General features: G+C 40.6%; 1 protein-coding gene across 1 annotated transcript; it reads left to right on the top strand.

The window, feature by feature from the left end:
- The first annotated feature begins 9,692 nt into the window (after positions 1-9,692).
- On the top strand, positions 9,693-16,960 carry LOC131252635 (laccase-4-like). Its single transcript, XM_058253284.1, has 6 exons — positions 9,693-9,848; positions 12,086-12,237; positions 13,475-13,719; positions 14,095-14,223; positions 14,396-15,319; positions 16,525-16,960. Exons 1-6 carry the CDS (start codon positions 9,693-9,695, stop codon positions 16,653-16,655), a joined length of 1,737 nt encoding a protein of 578 aa, XP_058109267.1. The 3' UTR covers positions 16,656-16,960.
- The last annotated feature ends 4,486 nt before the right edge of the window (positions 16,961-21,446 follow it).

Here is a 21,446-nt window from a genome sequence, read left to right as displayed (position 1 = left end):
GGTAATCCATATTAAAGGGTGATGATCAGATTGTTGTGGTAGTCAGATTAGTGCGATATATGCATGGTTTTCCATCAAATCTGTGTTGGACCCAATGGACGGTCTGGATCCATGGATTGGATTGTCTAATGTCAAGATGCAACTACGAGCAATATTACTCATAGAAGCGTTGTTAAGTGCACACGTGTATGCAACAAAGCTTTTGTACACCCCACAAATCTGCCAGCATGGCATATATATGAGAGATCCAATCCATCCATCAGGTTGTTCCGATATTCTTACATGTTACCTCAATAATAAATCTCGACCACCCAATATGTTGGCCCCAATATTAATAACTGCAGCCGTGTTTTTCAGAGTGGTTTATTTGTTTTGCAAACTGTAGCCCACCTGACCACTGGATTAACCTGATTCTAGGTCTAGAACATCAATATAGTGATGCCTTTCTGATGGATGGACTGGATCTCAGACCTATCATGCCATGCTGGCACATGTGCGGTGTGTACATGAGCTGTATTGCACAAGCGTGTGAGCTTGGCAGGGCTAACTTACATTGCACTGACCGCGCTCTCAGAGCCGAAGAGAATTTAATCTCAAACCAGTGATAGAAATGCTCCAGTGCTCTCAAAGCATAAGTTATAATGCTCCTAGCTACATTGTGACATTGAGACAATTCAATCGCTTGATCTAGACCGTACACTAGGTCGAACACAGATTTTATGGGCTACTATGTGATTATCAGAATCACCCGACAATCACAACCATCTAATCATTAAACCTTTAGTTTGGACGGTCTAGATCATTTACATAAAAATAGGTCTAATCAACAATTCAATCGATCCATTTGTTGAATCCCATCCTAGATCGCTTGTTTTTCCAAACATTCACTTTTATCATGAAATCCCAACCATCCCATCCATGGCTCAAAAAGCGAACCACTATAAAAAATACTGATAAATCATGGATGGATTGGATCATACGATCAGTATAATTTTTTCATAATAGCAGATAAAATATGTTCCGAACTTAATAAACGGTTCAGATCAATAGATTAGACTAAGATATCACAAATGTAACTAGCTACACCATAACTTACATTACCCTAAGAGCAATGGAGGATTTCTCAACTAATAATAATAATTATTGCAATTCAAATTGATAGTGCATCCAAACATATCCCTGATGTGACACATCATCACCCAAAACCTTAAATTCCCTACAGAACATGGAAAACCAACATCTACTAACTTGTATTGGCTTGATTTCAAAGCAAACCACAACCATCAATCATCTCTACAAAGACCCAATTGAAGAATCTGAATCCTACATGTAGAAGGACACAAAGCTAACGTTGCTGTTGAAAGGTTGGTCCGCTCTTACCCACTTCTAATCTTAGCTTTCAAACAACTAACCTCTCTCCTAACCATTCAATGAAAACCACTGCACAACCTTTTTTTTTTGCGCATGTGGCCCACCACATTTTTACTATACACGTGGCACGTGTGGATAATGATTTCAACGAGTCATCTTGTGGGCCTGGATGTTGATTGGCTACGTACGAGTAGCTTTGATTGGAATGTAGTAACCATTTCATAAATGGACAGTTCTTGATTAGTGGCTATTAGTGCCCAGCTGATTGAAGGGATGGGATTGTCCGAAACAGTCTGATTTATGGAATATGGGTCAGTCAGGGTTTGACTCATCAAATGAATGGTTCTGATCTAGTCCACGGTGTCCCACAAATATGTTTTTGGCGGTAGTTTTAGGGGCTGTGGTATGGTAGAATTGGTCAAACCGGGATCTGGTGGGCTCCTCTCTTCATCATACATGTGCTGGAGAAACTGTTAATCTTGTCCGTTGATCAAGTCACACATATGGTTTATTTTTATTTTTATTTTCAGAAACTACACCAATCGGATGATCCTAACCACCAATCGTTGGAATCTAAAGGGACGGTAAGAAATGCAAGTAGGCTAGTGGCGACAATGGATTACTAGAACTTCTTTGATGGGAGTGAGTTTTTAACGGTAACACGTCCACGATAAGCCCCACTAGATGGACGGACCCGATGAAAACGTACCACTCCCTTGGTTACGGACGCGGATTACTTGCCAAACGCTTCGGAAGGAAGATCCTGCACTGAGAAGCCAGGAGGATCCCTCCTTGACGTTTGTGACAAATCCACCCCGTCCATCCATTTTTTCAGATTATTTTAGCCATGAAACCAAAAATTAGGAGGATCCAAAGCTCAAGTGGGCCACAAGAGTGGAAACAGTGGGGATTGAACGACCACCGTTGAAACATTCTTGTAGTCACAGAAGTTTTGTACCTGAGATAGTTTTTTTGGTCTGTTTTCAGTTCATCCAGTGAATATGATCTTATAAAGGTTTGGATGGCATATGAACATCCAGCTGGACCCAAGAAAGTTTCAACCGTAAGCATTTTTTTTTTCCCACTTTTCCCTCTGGTGCGGCCTCTTTGATTTTTGTATCAACCTCGTTGTTAGCCTCATTTCCTAAAATGAACTTAGAAAACAGATGGACGGAGTGGATTTATCACAAACATTATGGTGGGCCCTACCTAGCCTACTGTGGAGAAAGGGCTCTCCTATAGTCAGAAAGACGAGAAATTTCTTCCTAACCTTGGTAGTGGCCCGTCAACATAACGCTCATGGACCCACCGTGATGTTTGTATGGCATGCTGCACTGGCTTATGTTAGGACGTGAGGCCAAAAATCAGGTCGATCCAAAACTCAAGTAGGCCACGCCCCAGGGAGTAGTAGGTTAGGGATCACCATTGAAACCTGCTTGGACCCACCTAAGTTTTGGATCAAGCCTTATGAACAGGTTGGATGGCATATAATCGTTACGGTGGGCCTCAAGTTTCAAGGTTGTGTTTTCACTGTTTCATGTGGTGTGGTCCACTTAAGTTTTTTATTTGCCCACTGTATGGGCTTAGTCTTAACCAAAGCTGGCTCAAATGATAGACGGAGTGGATGTCAATGACACATCACTATCGGTTTGCTTAGGTTTTTGTTGCCTCCCTCTTCCTTCCTTGTTGTTGTATGAAATTGGTATCCATTATAACACTTTGGAGTGGACGGTGGAATGCTCTTTAATTGGGCCATGTATTAGATTTAAGATATTCGTGTAACGTCTTGAAAATTGACACTTAAGTATGAAGATTTCGATCTCAAGTTTCTAGGTATTAACCTAATAAAAATATACTTATATCTTCATTTAGATTTATATTCATTTCATATACAAGAAATTAGAGTAACACATTTCAATTTAACGGAACCAAAATAATGTCGATATATCCAAATCTAAAAAATATTAGGCTACTATCCAAAAGCTACAATTCCAAAAGTGATGACCAGCGGGAAAAAGTTAGAGGTCTATTAAGCTTCCCGAGCACATCACCGACTGGTCATATTCCTAAGTTATCTGTATATGTCAAATAGAATGTGTCAAACGCCAACAAGTTATACATATTATTAATACAACTATGCACAAGAAATGATAGCATAACAAACAAACAATTTCATAATCTAGTTAGTAAGTATATTAATACTATGATGAAATGATGTATGTTCATTACAATCCAACACTCCCTCACAAGTGACTTTAACGCTTATTTTTTAAATGTCAACACTTCCTCACAAGTAATTTCAATGCCTAATTGCAATCTACGTACATATACATGATTAACCAAGTGATTATTAGTCTCAATTCATACAGTAGGTTGACGAAGTTAGGATATCGTCGTTATATCACGAATCATTATCCAGACCATGTGGCTCGTTGCAGCACGCAGCGGCTTCTCACTAGTGTTCCTTGATCCATTTGAAGGCATTAACACGATACGGGTGGTCACCCAACACCGAGTATAAACAATTAATTCAGAAGTGCGGGCTTGTCACTTAAAACTAACTCAATACAAAGAAAAATGCTCGTTACCCAATTCCATTTACATCGGGTCATTCAAAAATACTCAAGACACCAACCGAATCATAACATACTACCTCATAGTGCAATGCTATTTTATCTTAGATTTAGCTTTAGATCTTTTCACTTTTGTCCAACACTGTTAAAAAACATTTAGAGTTTAAAGTAGCTTAATTAGATCACTATTGTTTAGTGACACCGTTGTAGTACCCTAAGAGTAATGTAAGTATTTATGACCCAGCATCGTAGAATCTTTAATTAATTAAGTACTTAAAAGACCACACCTCAATCACATCGTCTTAATCATTTGTCTTGATTGTTTATATATACCAGCAATTTTATGTATTTATCTTTTATTTATTTCTCTACTTATTTTCTTTCCTCATTAATGTACTAAACTTCATTATAAATCATAAAAATTGATAATCAAACTTTCATTTTTTAATTATTTTCATTTATTATTGTATTACTGAGAAATCTAAGGTCTATAATTAATGTTGAAAAAAAAATTAACTAGCTAAGGGAAAAATTAAAAATTAAAATTAATCTTTGACTTTTATATTGCTTGAATGTTATAACATTGGTGGTTCAATAATCAAGTCAAAACATTTAAAGATGTAATAGTACAACTGACCTGGCGGATAACCATGCATTCCAGCACAACTCTGACATCCCAAATAATATCTTCATCACACACTTTTAATTGAATGAGCCGTTATTTAATATGTATTTCCTTGTGTTGGATTGAGTAGCACGCAAACATTGGGTGGGCTAAGTGTACGATGACCGTCCATCATATACACGTGCGATTTATCCAATGACGGCACAACTTGGCTACTGGGCCATGACATACACGTGCCACTTGGCAAATCAGAAGCAATAATGTTTTGACGAACCTGCACTGATCTTGAAACAGAAACGAGAAGGCCGATCGCACAAAGATCGTGACTTTACTAGCGGGATCATGAGATCGGAGCCGTTCATCAGGTAGGCCACCCTATTATAAGGGCTTATCCCAAAAAAAAAAAAAAATGCAACTACCCTGATCATCAGCTGGCCCCACTAGGAAAATAAATCTGAGCCCTTGGTTAATTTTTTAACCATCCGTATTTTTTTAGTGTGGCCTGACTTGTGAGTAAATCAGTCGTCGTGATTGGGCAAAATGGACTGTGGGAAACGCCGGATGAACGGCCCAGATCTGACATATGAGTGATGCTCTGCCTCTTGTGCTGGCGAGTAGGATTCCATTCCTTTCTCGCGAGTAGGCTTGGAAAGGACGTCTTCAATTGCATGCAGGCACGCCATAGACGTGCATGACCGGAATCCTCTATAGTACCTGTTTCACCCAGCCCGTAAATCACCAGAACTCCACCATCTTGTATATGTCAAATCCACTCCATCCATCAGGTACGATACTAGATGTTACATATCAGGGACAAAATTCAGATAGATCCAAGTTAGGTGGGCCACACCACAGGAAACAATGGAGAAGGAATACCATCCATAGATTTGTATTTGAGGTCACCATATTTTGTATCTTTCATCAAAGCTATTCATCGGGTTAGAATCACAAGGATGAAGTGAATATTAAAAAAAAAAATCATCTTGATCCAAACCTCAGGTGGGCCACAAAGCGTGAATTTAGAGGGTTTAGGCACAATTTTCCATTTTTAACATTGGTGTGGTCCATATTCATATATTATCAGGATGATCTTTTGTTCTTACGGTGAATACAAAATTTATCACCTGATGGACAGGGTGGATGACACATGTACAACATCCTTAGCCTAAGGAGATTGGTTGTTGTGTGTGCGTGGTAAAACAGATGCTGTAGATTATCCGGGTTGTTCACGGGTACGTATGCGTGCCTTTAAAGGAGCGGTACCTTATGGATGCGGTACCACATTTCAAAACAAGTTATTGTGCGTGCGTCAGTGTTATATATATATATATATTATAAGTTTCATGGATGCCGCATCACATGTACCACTCGAATTAGACTCCTATGACACGTGTAAAGGTGAGACCATGTATGTATGTATGTACACAGAGGAATGCTCACCTAGGGGTGTACATTAGCCGAGCTAGCTCCATTAGCTCACTCGGCTCAACTCGAAATACCTTGATTTGACTCGGCTCAAAGCTAAGTTTGAACTGAGTCGAGCTACTTTTTTGAGCTTGAAAATGAGTTCGAGCTGGCCCAGCTCGACGCAACTCGGTTCAAATCTAGCTCGAATCGAACCAGGTCGGTGGCTCAGTTACTTTGCTATTGATGTTGCTCACCAAGTGTTTGATAAAATGACTCAATGAAGTGTGGCTGGTGGCAAGGAAGGTACGTACATAAAACAAATATCCTTTTTTTCTTTGGTTTTTTTTTTATTTTTATGTTACATAAAAGGTGTTTGATAAAATACCTGTAAAACTATTGCTTATGTGAGATAGAGGGAATTTGAAGGTGCAATTTAGGTGTTTCTAAAAATGCCTCAGTGGTGAACTCGGCTTGATCTTGGCTCAAACTCGGCCTGAGTTGCTGACCAAACCGAGCTAAGCTGGCCAGTCAAGCTTGTGGACCGAGTCGAGCCGAGTTTGAGCTAAGGTCAGCTAGTGGCCGAGCCGAGTCGAGCTGAGGCCAACTCGACTCGGTTTGACTCGATGTACACCCCTATGCTCACCTGCGCGGCTCGCACTACCTTTGGTTCGAAACTCCATGTCAGACACGGATTGAATATTGACAGCATTGGTAGCAATGCGGCTACCTAAGGTGCTCTGTGGGCCCCAGCCACACTTAATCAACAGGTTTGATGAAAAATAAACATTATAGTGAGCCTTAGGAAGTTTTTAATGGTGGGCATTCAATTGTCACTATTTTTTTGTGGTGTGGTCCACTCGAGACCTGGATCTCCTTCATTGTTGAGTAGTAATCTATAATAATATGAAAAAAAATAGATGGACCACTCAGATAAAACATATATATAGCTAGCATGCGTAGCCAACAGAGCACTCTCGGTAGCCAACTCCCAGGAGACGTCGTGAGTCACGCACACCTGAATGAAGAGAAAATGAAAATATCAACTTAATCCAAAACTTTTGTGGACCCTAAGAAGTTTTTAATGATAAGTGTTCAATGATCACCACTCTTTCTTGTAGTGTGGCTCATATGAGATTTAGATATTACTCAACTTTGGAGCTCATGCCATAAAATAGTATGGAAAATGAATGGATGGCATGGATAAGATACATACATCATGATGAGGCCCACAAAGCACTGTCAGTAGCTGCCATGCTGCAACATTGTCAATATGCAATCCATGTCTTACGTGGAGGTTCGCACTTAAGGCCGTTTGAACCAGTGTGCAAGTGAGCATTCCTCTCTCTTTCTCTATATATAGGAATGATCACTTGCTCACGGTTCTCATATGTTCTCGTGAGAACTATTTGAGAACTCATTTTTGAGAATATGTGTCCAAAATCAGAGACGTCCACCTAATGCAGCACCCCAAAAAACTTTTAAGGCCCAACTTTTATCATGATCAAAAACTATAGTGAGCCATGGCAAAAGAAAATAGTTTCATCTTTTGATTTGCCTCTCTTTCATCATAACTCACCAAAGTTTCGGATCAGTGTAAAAGTTAGGTGCTAGGGGTTTCATAGGTGGTGCATCAGGTGGAAGGTTCAGATTTTAAGCTCATATTACTTAAAATGAGTTCTCAAAAAGTTCTCACGAAAGCTAAGTAAGAAATAGTCCGCAGCGGAGCATTCCTCTCTATATTTATTTATTTATTGAAGATTATGCCATTTCAAATTAATAGGCAATTTCATTCTTCGAGGTCTATATATCCTTAGTGAAAAAAGCATAATTATGTTCAGGTACCTCTTTAAATGGCCATGTACACATGTCACACGTGATTACTAATGACCCACGTGCAATACAAATATCCAAGCCATCGGATCCTCGTGCAAGGGAAATATCAAGGCATCTAGATCTTCCTCTCACATAAATTATAATCTATCTTTTAAATAGAGATTAAAAGATTTCTCACAACTTAATTAACCTCGAGTAGGAGAAGGTACAAAAGAGTGTTCATTGAATTCTAGTTAATTTGTCTTTCTGACTTTTCCATTCTTATAGAGCTAAAATATTTTTATGAAAATCATAGCTGGGTAGATAAGTCCAACAGCTTATCCTAAGGCCATTCACATCTCTGCCACAACTACCTCGAAATGGCTATGTAACAAGATATGTACGGCGGTTTCAAATTTAAGTTTAATTTGAATATGTAGTTTATTCAAAGGTTATTGTAATCTATCAGTTTATAAATACCAGAGGATCCAGGAAATCCAGATCATCTCATATTGGTTTTCATATAATACCAAAATCCCTTTACGGTATCATGGGAGATTGTCTTTATACATGCATAGGTGTGTGCATGTATATACACCAATAGATCTAAGAACTTAAGTTGGATTTTTATTATATAGTATTCAGTTACACATTTATTAACTATCTCAATAGATCCAAGAACTTAAGTTGGATTTTTATTATATAGTGTTATATAGTATTAATGCATAGGTCTTAGTAAGGACTTGACTGCTAATTACTTTAATTCAAGAATATGTGGACCTTTAAATGGATTAAAGGCTGTTGATGTTTGACTTGCATACAATTTCTAAAGTGCCTACACATCAAGTGTAATTCATAATTAGAATATACAATTAAGAGGTTTGATATAATACACCAACATGGCCATCTTCTTTAACCATTGTTTAATGGGCCATTGATAGGATCTTCTAATCTTGAATAATTTTTGGTGTACCCTCCATCTATGGCAAGGCCCATCACCATCCACAGCATGGCCCACCATGCATGCAATTTGAATCTTTGAAATATGAACAAAATCTAATGAGTATGGTGCCAATGGATTTAAGGAAGAACAAGGTCAGGATTTATAATTGTAACAAACAGGGTTCTAAGACTGGGAATTTTGGTCCGACCCAATCCGGCTCAATGCCACCAATCACCCCAAACTCGAGCCAGTCAAACCGATTCAGCCCCAACTCAGGTGAGCCATTATATATTTTTTCCTATTAGTTTATTAATATAAATTAGAAAAAGGAGTGTGATAGAATTCTAATCCCTCTATTAACCTTAAATACAGTTTTACAGTCTCGTCAGCTTTCCATACATGTGACCTTTCTGAAAATCATTCGGCACCTCTCCAGGTGGGGTGTTAGAATCTAACGGTACGTATATTCCCTTGAACCGTCATTTCTTTCATAAACATTCCTACCCCGTCCCACCTAAACACCTCGATGGCGGCACCTGCACAACGTATCCCACGTGACAAACAGCCTAGGATCTCCCACATGTGGCATAGACCTAACCAAATAAAAAATAAAAAAAAATCCATCATCTAGAAAACAAAACACAATTTCAATGTAAGATCTTACTTAGTAAAGACATTTGCAAACAATTTTCACCAACCTATTTTGATTAAGGTCCAAAAATCGAAATTGTCCTAATTAAGTTAGCTTAAGGAATTGTATTAGTATACTGTGAGAGTGATCAGCTTTATGTAATATGCAAGAAAGGTGTGTACCAGAAAACGAAATGAAAAAGAAAAATGTATAGTTGTCCACAAAAACAAAACCTTGTTTCTTAAGACTCCCAACTTCACCTAACTAGGAAAAACGACCTGGCAGCCAAAACGTCCCATCTCTTTATAAGGGTGCGTTGTTCAGTCATACATGCATATTAAGACATATCGATACATACATAGTGTGCGAGAGAGAGAGAGAGAGAGAGACACACACATGGAGTCTTGGGTTAGAACTGTGGTGTTGGTGTCTTGCCTTCTTCTTCCTACGGTTGTAGAATGCAAAGTTCGGCACTACAAGTTCAATGTAAGTGTTTAGATCGTTTTTGGGTCATGTTTGAAATGGTGCACACATGCATGGTGGATTGTGTATCTTTTTTTTTTTAAATGCTCAGCGTTCTCACTAGAACCGTGAGCACTTTTTGATATGTGATGTGAGTGTAAAATCTGAACCATTCATCTGATGTGGCCCCCCATGAAACCGCTCGGTTCCAATTTTAAGCCTAATCCAAAACTTTGGTGGGCCACAAAAAAAGGAAATAATTACTCCCTTGATTTGCTTCTCTTTGCTATGGCCCAACAGAGTTTCCGATCAGGCTTAAAGTTGGGCCCCGCAGGTTTCATGGGGTGCCACATCACGTGGACCGTTCAGATTTTGCGCCCATGACATGTATGCAAAAGTACACACGGGTGCTGGCATAAGAAAGTAGGCAGGTGAGCATGACACACACACACTCTCTCTTTCTCTTTATATATATATATATATATATATATATATATATATTACATTGGGCCATGTTGTCTGGCCCGTTATGCATGCGGTATGCTTCTTATGCACAAAGACTCACATGGGTTGCCAAACCATTTTTTGGAAATCAAGGAAGATGATCATAGAGTCATTACATGATGTGATTTGCCCGGGTCCTGGTTTTTTGAAATGAGCCTATGTGAACATGTGTGAGAGACCTAGGCCATTCATTAGTGGGCCACATGACATAAGTGTAATGATTGGAAAGTTGGCGAGGTCCAGTTATCAGGAGGGGCCGGCCCACATGTTGATGTCGAATGTGGACCACTGACCAAATTCCTTCTAACTATTCATTTTTTTCCTTCATGTGTACCATTTTCTCTGCCAAAATTACACCCGTTATCAAGTGCTGTCCTTTTCCATTTGATGATATGGTTGGAAAAGCTTGAATTTTATTTTTTTTTCCAACAAACAAGTTAAAATTAAGATGCGTTTGGATGCTAGTATATAACAATGTGTTTTAATGCATTTTCCCAAGTGCATGTTGGAAGCATACCAATGGTTGGGATGAACTTAACATTGTGGCCCACCCAGCTATCCAATGGTTTAGAAATTTCACTGAGGCAGTCAATCAAGTGCCTGTATATGTAAGATTTTTACTAAAGAATTACTCATAAATTTCAAATTTACCAACTGATTCAACAATACTATATGGAAAGTGAAGTTATTAAAGTCTTCTCATATATTATTTTTCTTTAAAAAATAATAAAGGAAGAGATTTTTACAATATACATGTATAACATCTATCTTATTAAACACACATCCCATCATAATGATAGCATGGACCAAAAATCTTTCTAACCGATTCACCAAATGTTTTTTTTATTCATTTGAACATTATAACGGAAAGTTACATCTACTGGAGCAGTTAAATTTCATAAAAATATCATGTGGGCCTCACATTCTATCCATTATTATAATTTCACTGCTTAAAAAGTACTTTCTTGACACGTCGGTTCATAAAGGTATTATTCTACTACTTTTCAAAAACTAACATTTCAGTTCTCAAAAAGTATTTTCCTGACGTTTCAGTACATAAAAGGATTATTCTATAAAATCTCAAAAACTACTTTTTTCCAGTTCGTAGAGGCATTATTGCATGGGCACAATGTGTACACATCTCTCACCATCCATCCATGAAGGGCGAGAATCTTAGCACACATTTTCAAATGGAGATTTTAAAAAATCAACATTTAGAAATGATTGAGAGATCCCTACCCACCGTCTGGTGGAAGAGGGTGTGTACACAACTCTCGGTGCTTAACGTGCGCACTGAACTTGTGCTCCTGATTTTAGTTTATATATATATATATATGAAAAGGTTCTATAACGTGGAGCTCATGAAACTCCCCATGAGGTTGTGCTGTGTGGGCTCCACTATGATGTATGTCAAACATCAATACCATGCATTTGATGGTCTCTTTTAAATTATGAGATATCTCAAAAATCATTCGTGTACCGAACTCAAGTGAGCCATATCATTTAAAATCATGTGAAGACATGCCTAAAATATATAAAAGCACTTGGTGGGGCTCATCTGAAATTTGACTGCGGATACTTGGTCTGACCTCTTATCCAAGTGGGACACACATAATGGATGGGCTGAATTTGTAAACGACATCTTGGACGACCCAAAAAATGATTTTGAATGTTTTAATGGATGGTAACCCCTCTCATATAATATCATAAGTGATATTGGAAATAATTATTGCAAGTTGCATGGCTAACGTGCGCAGGTGGTGTTGAGGAATAAAACGCGGCTGTGTCAAACGAAGCCGATCGTCACCGTCAACGGTCGATTCCCAGGGCCCACTCTCTATGCAAGGGAGGGTGATAACGTGATTGTCAAGGTCACTAATCACGTCAAATACAACGTTACCATTCACTGGTGAGGATTCACATCAGAGGAACCATTGTATGGATGACTCATCTGTGTCGGATGTGACTCGACCGAGTTGACTCAGTCTCTTTCAAATCCAATCACCCAAAGTCAGTATTGAAAAAATGGGTGGCTTGGCTTGAATGGGTTGACTCATCCCAACTCGGACGAGTCACTGAGTTGGCTTATCTATCTAAGTCAGGATGGATACTTGGCTAGTGGGCCACTGGGCCTCAAACCAAAACACTAATAGATCCATCTGGGCCTTCTCAGGGCCCTGTTTTCTACCACACATGCCAGTCACGGAGTCTGATATGCGCCTATCTCATTTACACTCCTCATTCCTAGCCTGTTTATCAAATAGGCCTGAATTTAGGCCCACTCATGGTCCATTTACTAATGGATCTTGATTTAAAGGCATGAGTCACAAGTGGGGCAGGACTGGCTGGAGTCTGTAAATAACTGGGCTAATATGGGCACAGGTCCAACCCGTAGTCTAGAGTTGGACATGAGTCGAGTTAGCTCAGTCAGCTTGCTCAACTCGACTCGGAAAAGCTTGACTCGCCTTGGCTCAAAATTAGATTCGGACCGAGTCGAGTTGATTTTTGGAGCTTGAAAAAATTTCAAACCAAGCTCAAGCTCGACTCGAGTCAGATCAAACCTCAACTCGAATCGGCTCAGTGACTCGATTATTTTGATATCGATGTTGTTCGTCTAGTGTTTGATGAAATGACTCAACGAAGTGTTGTTTCGGGTGCATACATTCTCTGTAAGATCAGCTAGTGGCGAGGAAGGAATGGATATGAAACAAATCACTGTGAAAAAAAAATCTTTACATTATAAAATTGCTTTCAAATCTTGATTTTGATGCTGCCCACCAAGTATTTAATATTACTATTTTACATTATGTGAGAAATAAAAAATGCACTTTATGTGTTTGAGAAAATGTTGCTCAATCTCGAACTAGTCCAAGTTGGTAACCAAACTGAACCAAGCTAGCCAGTCAGGATTCAGAACTGAGCTGAGCCGAGTTCAAGATAGGGATAGCTACTGGCCAAGCTGAGCCGAGCTGTGCCATGTTTGACTCGGTTTGACTCATGTACAACTCAACCCTAGAATTGAAACTGAAGTTTCAGCCGCACCTTGAGGTGGGTCGGGCCCAAACCCAATGGGCCAACCAATCCTATTTATGTATCTCTCCTGCATGATCAAAGATGAAGAAATTTGATGGTTGTGACTGATGCAGGCACGGAGTCCGACAGCTCCAAACAGGTTGGTTTGATGGGCCAGCATACATCACACAATGCCCGATCCAGACCGGTCAAAGCTACGTATACAACTTCACTATCACGGGCCAAAGAGGCACACTTCTGTGGCACGCTCACGTCCTCTGGCTACGAGCCACCGTGCATGGTGCCATCGTCATCCTACCCAAGCTCGGCGTTCCGTATCCGTTCCCAAAGCCCGATAAGGAAGAAATCATCATATTGGGTGAGTACTGTGCAATTCAATTCCCAGTTTGTGATGGGCCCAAACTAAATCATGGCCCACTAGTAAAATTTTCAGGTGGGGCCCACTTGGTTATTGGGCCTGAAAACTCATGGACGGGCAATTAGTGGGCTTTCTGCCCTCACTGTATTGCACCCTTGGAATTCAGTCACTCTTACAATGGATTGACGATTCGTGTGACTCAGTTGTAACTCGTCCGAGTCGACTCAATCTTGGTCAAGTCTAATCCAATTCAGCATCAGGACTAGACGAGTCGATCTGAGTCGTTGAGTCTTTAATCCATGACACTTGATCATTGCTGCTCGACTAGGGGCCCGCATTGGATGTAATTTTCTGTTTTTATTTCCAAAACTGTAGGCGAATGGTGGACGTCGGATGTTGAAGCTGTGATCAATACAGCCATGGCGGCCGGCCAGGCGCCAAACGTATCAGATGCCCACACGATCAACGGTCATCCTGGCCCACTCTCAAATTGCTCTCAACAAGGTAATAAAAACATCACCAGGTCTTCCACATTATATAACTTTCCTGAGTTTCCTGAGTTGACTCAGTCCGAGTTCCAGACCAAACTGGCAATTTGGTAATTCTGAAATGGGTCAAGCCCATTTACCAAACACATATTTGAAACTAACATTGGCGCGCTTTCTATCATTTGCAGGGGGTTACAAGTTACAAGTAGAGCCTAGCAAGACATACCTCCTCCGAATCATCAATGCTGCCCTCAATGAAGAGCTTTTCTTCAAGGTGGCCGGACACTCGCTGACCGTCGTCGAGGTAGACGCCGTCTACGTCAAGCCCTTCAAGATCGACACCATCCTCATCACACCAGGCCAGACCACTAACGTCCTCCTAACCGCCAATCAAAGCTTGGGACGATACCTAATCACCGCATCCCCATTCATGGACACTCCAATCGTCGCTGTCGATAACATGACCGGCACCGCCACCGTACACTACTCAGGCACACTTGCCACATCAGCAACTACACTCACTACCCCACCTCCCCAAAACGCCACTCCGGTAGCGAACAACTTCATATTAGCCCTTCGAAGCCTGAATTCAAAGGCGTTCCCGGCCAATGTTCCACTGACCATTGATCACTCCCTTTTCTTCACCGCCGGCATGGGAGTCAATCCATGCTCGACGTGCGTAAACGGGAGCCGGGCCGTAGCCGCTATGAACAATGTGAGTTTTGTGATGCCAACAACCGCTATTCTTCAAGCTCACTATTTCAACATAAGTGGCGTATACACCACTGATTTTCCAGGCAACCCTTTGATCACGTTCAATTACACCGGCACACTTCCTACAAACCTTCAGACACTGAACGGGACGAGAGTATACAAGCTTGCATACAATTCAACGGTTCAGCTCGTCCTACAAGATACGGGTTTTATCGCCCCCGAGAATCACCCGATCCATTTGCATGGGTTCAATTTCTTTGGGGTTGGAAGGGGGGTGGGGAATTTCAATGCGACAACCGATCCTGCTAATTTCAATCTGGTCGACCCCGTTGAGAGGAATACGATTGGGGTCCCGTCAGGTGGATGGACCGCTATCCGATTCAGAGCTGATAATCCAGGTAAATCCTCTCTCAACAGAAAAAATAAAAATAAAATACACAAGTTCCAGAATGGATTGATGAATTCTCTGAGTCAACTCAGACTCAGTCAAGTCTAATCCAGCTCAACTCGTCCAAGTCTCAACTTGACTCAGTCGAGTCGTAAAACCCGTTGACATGCTTGTTTGTGTTTCTCCATTGGAAGATTGATGCAGGGTCGAGCACCGTCTTCCGCAGGGGATAATTATTCTGAATCCACATAGCTTCTCTGAACTCATATAGATTCCCCGAATCCACAAAAAGATATAGAAAATATAAATAAATTCTAATAAAATTGAAAATAAATTGATTGATGGATAAAAACGAATTGACAATCCTTTAATAGTGATGACAAACTCAAACTCCCTAAAAATCGTGACTTAGTATAAATACTAAACTTACTATTTATATATAGTCATGATTTCTACTTGATTTCTTGGTTTTTGGTCAAGAGTAGTAAGTGTCCTATTGGGCCTAACCATGTTGTTCTCCTAAATTCGCCTTTTTAATGTTGGACACAACTCTTAAAACCCAATGGATCAAAAGTTATGATCCAACTAAAACTTATTATAAATAGGAAAAACAGAAATAAAATGGATTTTCGACCGTTGTTGATATGATGAAATCTCGGCAACCCGGCATAGTAGGGTTGGTTGGCTAAAGTAGCTTATCCTACCCTATATGATAAAATCATATATGGTATGTCGAGTAACTCATTCAAGTTTGTGAGATATGCCTATTTTAATATTATGATGGTCCTGATCACTTCCGCCTTCGATCTGGCCTTCTCTAGTCCATCTTGGACATGAAAGTGTCCACGTCCCACTCTACATCAAAGATCTAGACCATTTGATTAGTGGCCTACAAATAGATGGTTAATAAGCAACACATGAACCATCTCCATGTTCCAAGAATTATTTTAAAAATAAAAATAAAAATGTTCAAAGATGAAAGCATGAGGAGGATTTTCAATCATGGAGATTTTTGAGGCACCCACATCTAAAATGTGGACCATCAGATCAATGGTCTGGATCTCCGAACCATGGGCCGCTTTCCCTTTTAGCTCTTAATATTTTTTCTATTCCAATAAAAATCATTTGTATCTAATTCATTCTTAAGTATCATCAAACATAGATTAGATCTTAATTACATCTTCTGATTATGGAATTTGTATTCTATGATTGTAGGTGTTTGGTTCTTGCATTGTCATTTGGAAGTGCACACGACATGGGGTCTGAAAATGGCATTTTTAGTAGACAACGGAAAAGGCCCCAAAGAATCGCTTATACCGCCCCCAAGTGATCTTCCTACTTGTTAGGCCTGCCAAACACGCCAAAATCAGATAATGTGAAGATTCTTCAAGTAAACAGAATGAACAAGAAATGAGAGATCGAGAGAGAAACCGAGAGAGCTTTTAAGGTTCTGTCGTTCTTGAGACGAGCGGGGTGATGAGTATGGATGAATTGAATAAGTTCGGGCGAGTTTTACAGCTTCATTTCTGGGTTTTTTTTTCCTTGTGATTACACGCATTTTAATGTATGTTTGGATACTTTCAAATTCCAAAGGATCTTTGTAATAATTATATTGATATATGCGAAATTGTGCTTCAAGTTGAAAATCTTGGCATTTGGGATTGGAAATTTTCAAGAATTGCACTAGTTGAGTAATTGAGGGGTGTGTTTGGATGCACTATTTCGTTGAATTGTAATTGTAACTGTAAGAAAGTGGAATTAACCAGTTATGTTTCCAGCTAGAAATGGCTGCTGAAAAGCAGTTCCATACTAGCACCCTCGTATGTTTTTTAGCTGGCTAGCTTGAAAGTCGTTGCACTTTTAAAAAGCCTCCCTTTATGGCCCAAGCTTCTGATAGAGTAGCCTGGTGTAGGGAAGGAGGACGAAAATAGTAAGTGTCTAATTCAGCCTAACCACCTTATTTCCATCATTTTTCTAAGCCCTTTTCATGTTGGGCACGGCTCCTATAACTCAATGGATAAAAAGTTATGATTGAACTAAATTTAATTATAAATAATAAAACATAAATAAAATGGATTTTTTGATGGGGTTTTCCTCCTTAGGTTAGAGGAGATGAGGTGCAGTTCGGATGGCATAAACAGTGGAATTCCTACGCTACTCAACCAGTCCTACAGCCTGCTCGATCGGTCGAGTGAACAGTGCTCGACCAGTCCTGAGTCACTCGACTCAAAGTTCAGCGAGCTCTGTGAACAGTGCTCGACCAGTCCTGCAGCCTGCACGACCAGTCCTGGTTACGCATATTTCAGTCCGATTTTGTGCGGGATTCTGAATTTTGAGGCGGCTTTCGTAAGGGTGCGAAAGAGAGTTTCCTAAACTATAAATAAGAGGTCCCTAGGGTTTTCTAAGGTATGCAAGAGCTAAGGTAAGAGGGTTTCCTAAAGCTTTGCAAGGGTTTGCTAAAGGGTTTAGGGCTATCAAAGGTGTGTGTGTGTGTATGTGAGAGAGAGAGAGAGAGAGAGAGAGAGAGAGAGAGAGAGGAAGCTTGTGGAAGGGAAGTTATGCTCGTAGAGGTGATCTACCATATCTCAACGCTTCCACGTCCTCGTAATTGGTGATATCTCTCCGTTTTCTTTGTTTCTCTTATTGTTTATCCACTCCTGCGTAAGTAAAGAAGGTTGTAATGTTCTACTTCATAGTGGATTGTTGATCTGGACGAGGTCACATAGTTTTTTCCTATTTGAGGGTTTTCCACGTAAAAATCTCTTGTATGGTATAGTTTATGCTTTGATTTTTTTCATTGTATTATTATCCCATAATTCTGATTTGTTTTAGGAGGCTAGATCCTAAGGTTTTGTACAAGGCCCCCAACAAAGTGGTATCAAAGCTAAGTTCATTGAACGGGTAGGATCGGTTTTGAATTATGGAATGTGACTCATCAAGTATGATCAGTCTCAATAGTTCTAACTGGACCACATGGAAGACTAAGATGAAGGACTTACTTTATTGTAAAGACCTATATTCTCCAATTTTAGGCATATCAGCAAAATCCAATGATATGTCTGATGATGATTGGAAGAAGATGGACCGGAAGGCGATGGAGTTTATTAGACAATGGTTGGACGATTCCATATTCCACCATGTGTCTACAGAAACCTCAGCCGCTAGCCTATGGCTGAAATTGGAAGGGATGTATGAGAGGAAAATAGTCGATAATAAGATTTTTCTGATAAGGCGACTTGTGGATCTCAACTTCAAAGATGGTGGTTCTTTGCCCGAGCACATGAATGAGGTCAGCAATATAGTGAATCAACTCTCTTCTATGAAGATGGTCCTGGATGATGAATTGCAGGCTTTGCTATTGCTTAGTTCATTATCTGACAGTTGGGAGACATTAGTGGTGTCTCTAAGTAACTCCACGCCAGACAGAAAGATTTCCATGGAACAGGTTACTAGCTGTCTCTTCAATGAGGAGACAAGGAGGAAGTCTCAGGGGTCTACTCAGCAAGAGGCCCTTGTGACACAGGAACGGGGGAGAGGAAAGAACAGGAAGGGCGGGAAGGCCCGAGATAAATCAAGAGGCAAGTCGAGTACCAAGAAGGATGTTGAATGCTGGAATTGTGGCAAGAAGGGCCACTATAAGTATGAATGTCGTAAAAATCAGAACGTCAAGAAAGGAAAAGGAAAGGAGAAAGAAGATGAATCAGATTTCACTGCGATCGCTTCAGATGGCGAAGTTGTAGTTATTCTTTCAGCATATCACGATTATGTCTCACGATTACGAATCAGGACACCGAATAGGTGATTGACTTGGGAGCTTCTTTTCATGCGACTCCACGTGAGGACTTCTTCACAAGCTACAAGTCAGGTGACTATGGGACCGTGAAGATGAAAAATTCTAACGTATCGAAGATCGTAGGGGTCGGTGATATTTGTGTGAAGACCGATGTGGGCTGCACATTGGTTCTCAGGGATGTGAGGCATATCCCAGACCTTCGCCTCAACTTGATGTCGACGGGAAGGCTGTATGATGATGCCTATGAAAGCCGGTTTGCTGGTGGGCGCTGAAATCTCATCAAGGGTTCGTTGATCGCAGTCAGAGGAAAGAAGTGTTGCACCCTTTACAAGACAAGTGTCAGTGTATACAAGGGTGGGTTGAACGCAGCGGAAGATTCAGCTATTGACATGTGGCACAGGCGTCTAAGCCACATGAGTGAAAAGGGGCTTCAGGTACTAACAAGGAAGCGGCTCCTTCCAGACGTGACAGGTATACCTCTCAAAACCTGTCTTGATTGTTTATCAAGGAAACAGCATAGAGTTTCATTCGTTAAATCTGTTTCTCATATTAATAAAGTGCATACATTAGATTTGGTTTATTCTGATGTTTGTGGTCCTATGAGGACAAAAACCTTGGGTGGGGCATTATATTTTGTTACTTTTATAGATGATGCATCTAGGAGGGCTTGTGTTTATACTTCGAAATCCAAAGACGAGGTCTTTGGTGTATTTAAATTGTTTCATGTTATAGTCGAGAGAGAGACAGGTAGATCATTGAACTGCATCCGCACTAACAATGGTGATGAATACATTGGCGACTTTCATGAGTATTGTAAGTCCCTGGGTATACGACATGAACAGACGGTTCCCAAGACTCCCAGCATAATGGTGTGGCTGAGCGAATGAATCGCACTATTGTAGAGAGAGTCAAATGCATGTTATCCCATGCGAAATTGCACAAGACGTTCTGAGGAGAAGCAATGCGCGCAGTAGTGTCTCTGATAAACAGGTCTCCATTAGCTCCGTTGAATGGAGAAGTACCTGAGAAGGTGTGGACTGGACATGATCCATCGGACAGTCATCTCAGGGTGTTTGGATGCAGGGCATCCGTTCACGTACCAAAGGACGAGAGGTCGAAGCTCGATATGAAGATTAGGCAATGTGTGTTCTTGGGGTACGGTGATGAAAAGTTCGGTTACAGATTCTAGGATCCGACCGAGAAGAAGCTCGTCAGGAGCAGATATGTAGTTTTCTTTGAAGAACTGTGTATAGAAGATATTGGTAAGCCAGAGAAGAACTAGCCTAGTTCAGGTGAGCTAGAGGATATAGATCTGATTATTCCTCCTATGGTGCCTGATAACGGGAGAGTACAGCAAGGTGCAGAAGACGAGGGAGTTCCTTCAGAAGATGGACCAGGGGAGCAGCCCCCACTTAATCCACCTGTTGAGCCACAGGTAAGGAGGTCATTTAGGGATAGACAGTCGTCCAAGAGGTACTCGCCGCATGAGTACATTATGCTGACTGATGGGGGAGAGCCAGAAGATTATTCTGAGGCCCTAACCAACGAGTATAAGGGGGAGTGGTTGAAAGCTATGCAAGATGAGATGGAATCGTTGCATAAGAACCACACCTATGATATGGTGAAATTGCCTAAGGGCAAAAAAGCTTTGAGCAACAAGTGGGTGTTTAGAAAAAAGGTTGAGCAGAAGAATTCACAGACGAGGTTTAAGGCCAGACTTATGGTGAAATGGTTTGGTTAGAGGAAAGGCATAGACTTCGAGAAGATATTCTCACCAATGGTGAAGATGACATCCATACGAGTGTTGCTTGGGTTGGCGAATAGCATGAATCTGGAGATAGAGCAATTAGATGTTAAAACTGTCTTTCTCCATGGTGACCTGAAAGAAGAGATCTACATGCACCAACTAGAGGGGTTCGAAGTCAAGGGCAAAGAGTATATGGTGTGTAGGCTGAGGAAGAGCTTGTATGGGCTGAAACAAGCTCCACAGCAATGGTACAAGAAGTTCGACTCGTTTATATTGAAGCACGGGTATGACAGAATGGAGTCGGACCAGTGTGTGTTCACGTGCAAGTTCTCAGATAGTGATTTCTTAGTTTTACTATTATACGTTGATGACATGCTTATCATGGAAAAAGACATCAAGAAGATCGACAGGCCGAAACAGGAGTAGGGCAAGTCGTTTGCGATGAAAAACTTGGGCCCGGCTAAACAGATCCTGAGAATGGAGATAACCCGTAACAGAAGTAGCAGGAAGCTTTGGCTATCACAAGAGCGGTATATTAAGAAAGTCCTAGAGTAGTTAAATATGAATGCAGCGAAGCCGGTCAATAATCCACTGAAT

This window comes from Magnolia sinica, chromosome 8, assembly GCF_029962835.1.
Source record: "Magnolia sinica isolate HGM2019 chromosome 8, MsV1, whole genome shotgun sequence".
In the NCBI taxonomy this organism is placed as follows: domain Eukaryota; kingdom Viridiplantae; phylum Streptophyta; class Magnoliopsida; order Magnoliales; family Magnoliaceae; genus Magnolia; species Magnolia sinica.
The sequence above is the reverse complement of the archived record's forward strand: the minus strand, read 5'-3'. Positions and strand labels throughout refer to the sequence as shown.

Excerpts from the sequence above, each read along its gene's own strand:
- LOC131252635 (XM_058253284.1), top strand. The coding sequence starts at position 9,693 with ATGCATATTAAGACATATCGATACATACATAGTGTGCGAGAGAGAGAG. Across the intron at positions 12,238-13,474 it reads TACAACGTTACCATTCACTG|GCACGGAGTCCGACAGCTCC; the intron begins GTGAGGATTCAC and ends TGACTGATGCAG. Across the intron at positions 15,320-16,524 it reads ATTCAGAGCTGATAATCCAG|GTGTTTGGTTCTTGCATTGT; the intron begins GTAAATCCTCTC and ends CTATGATTGTAG.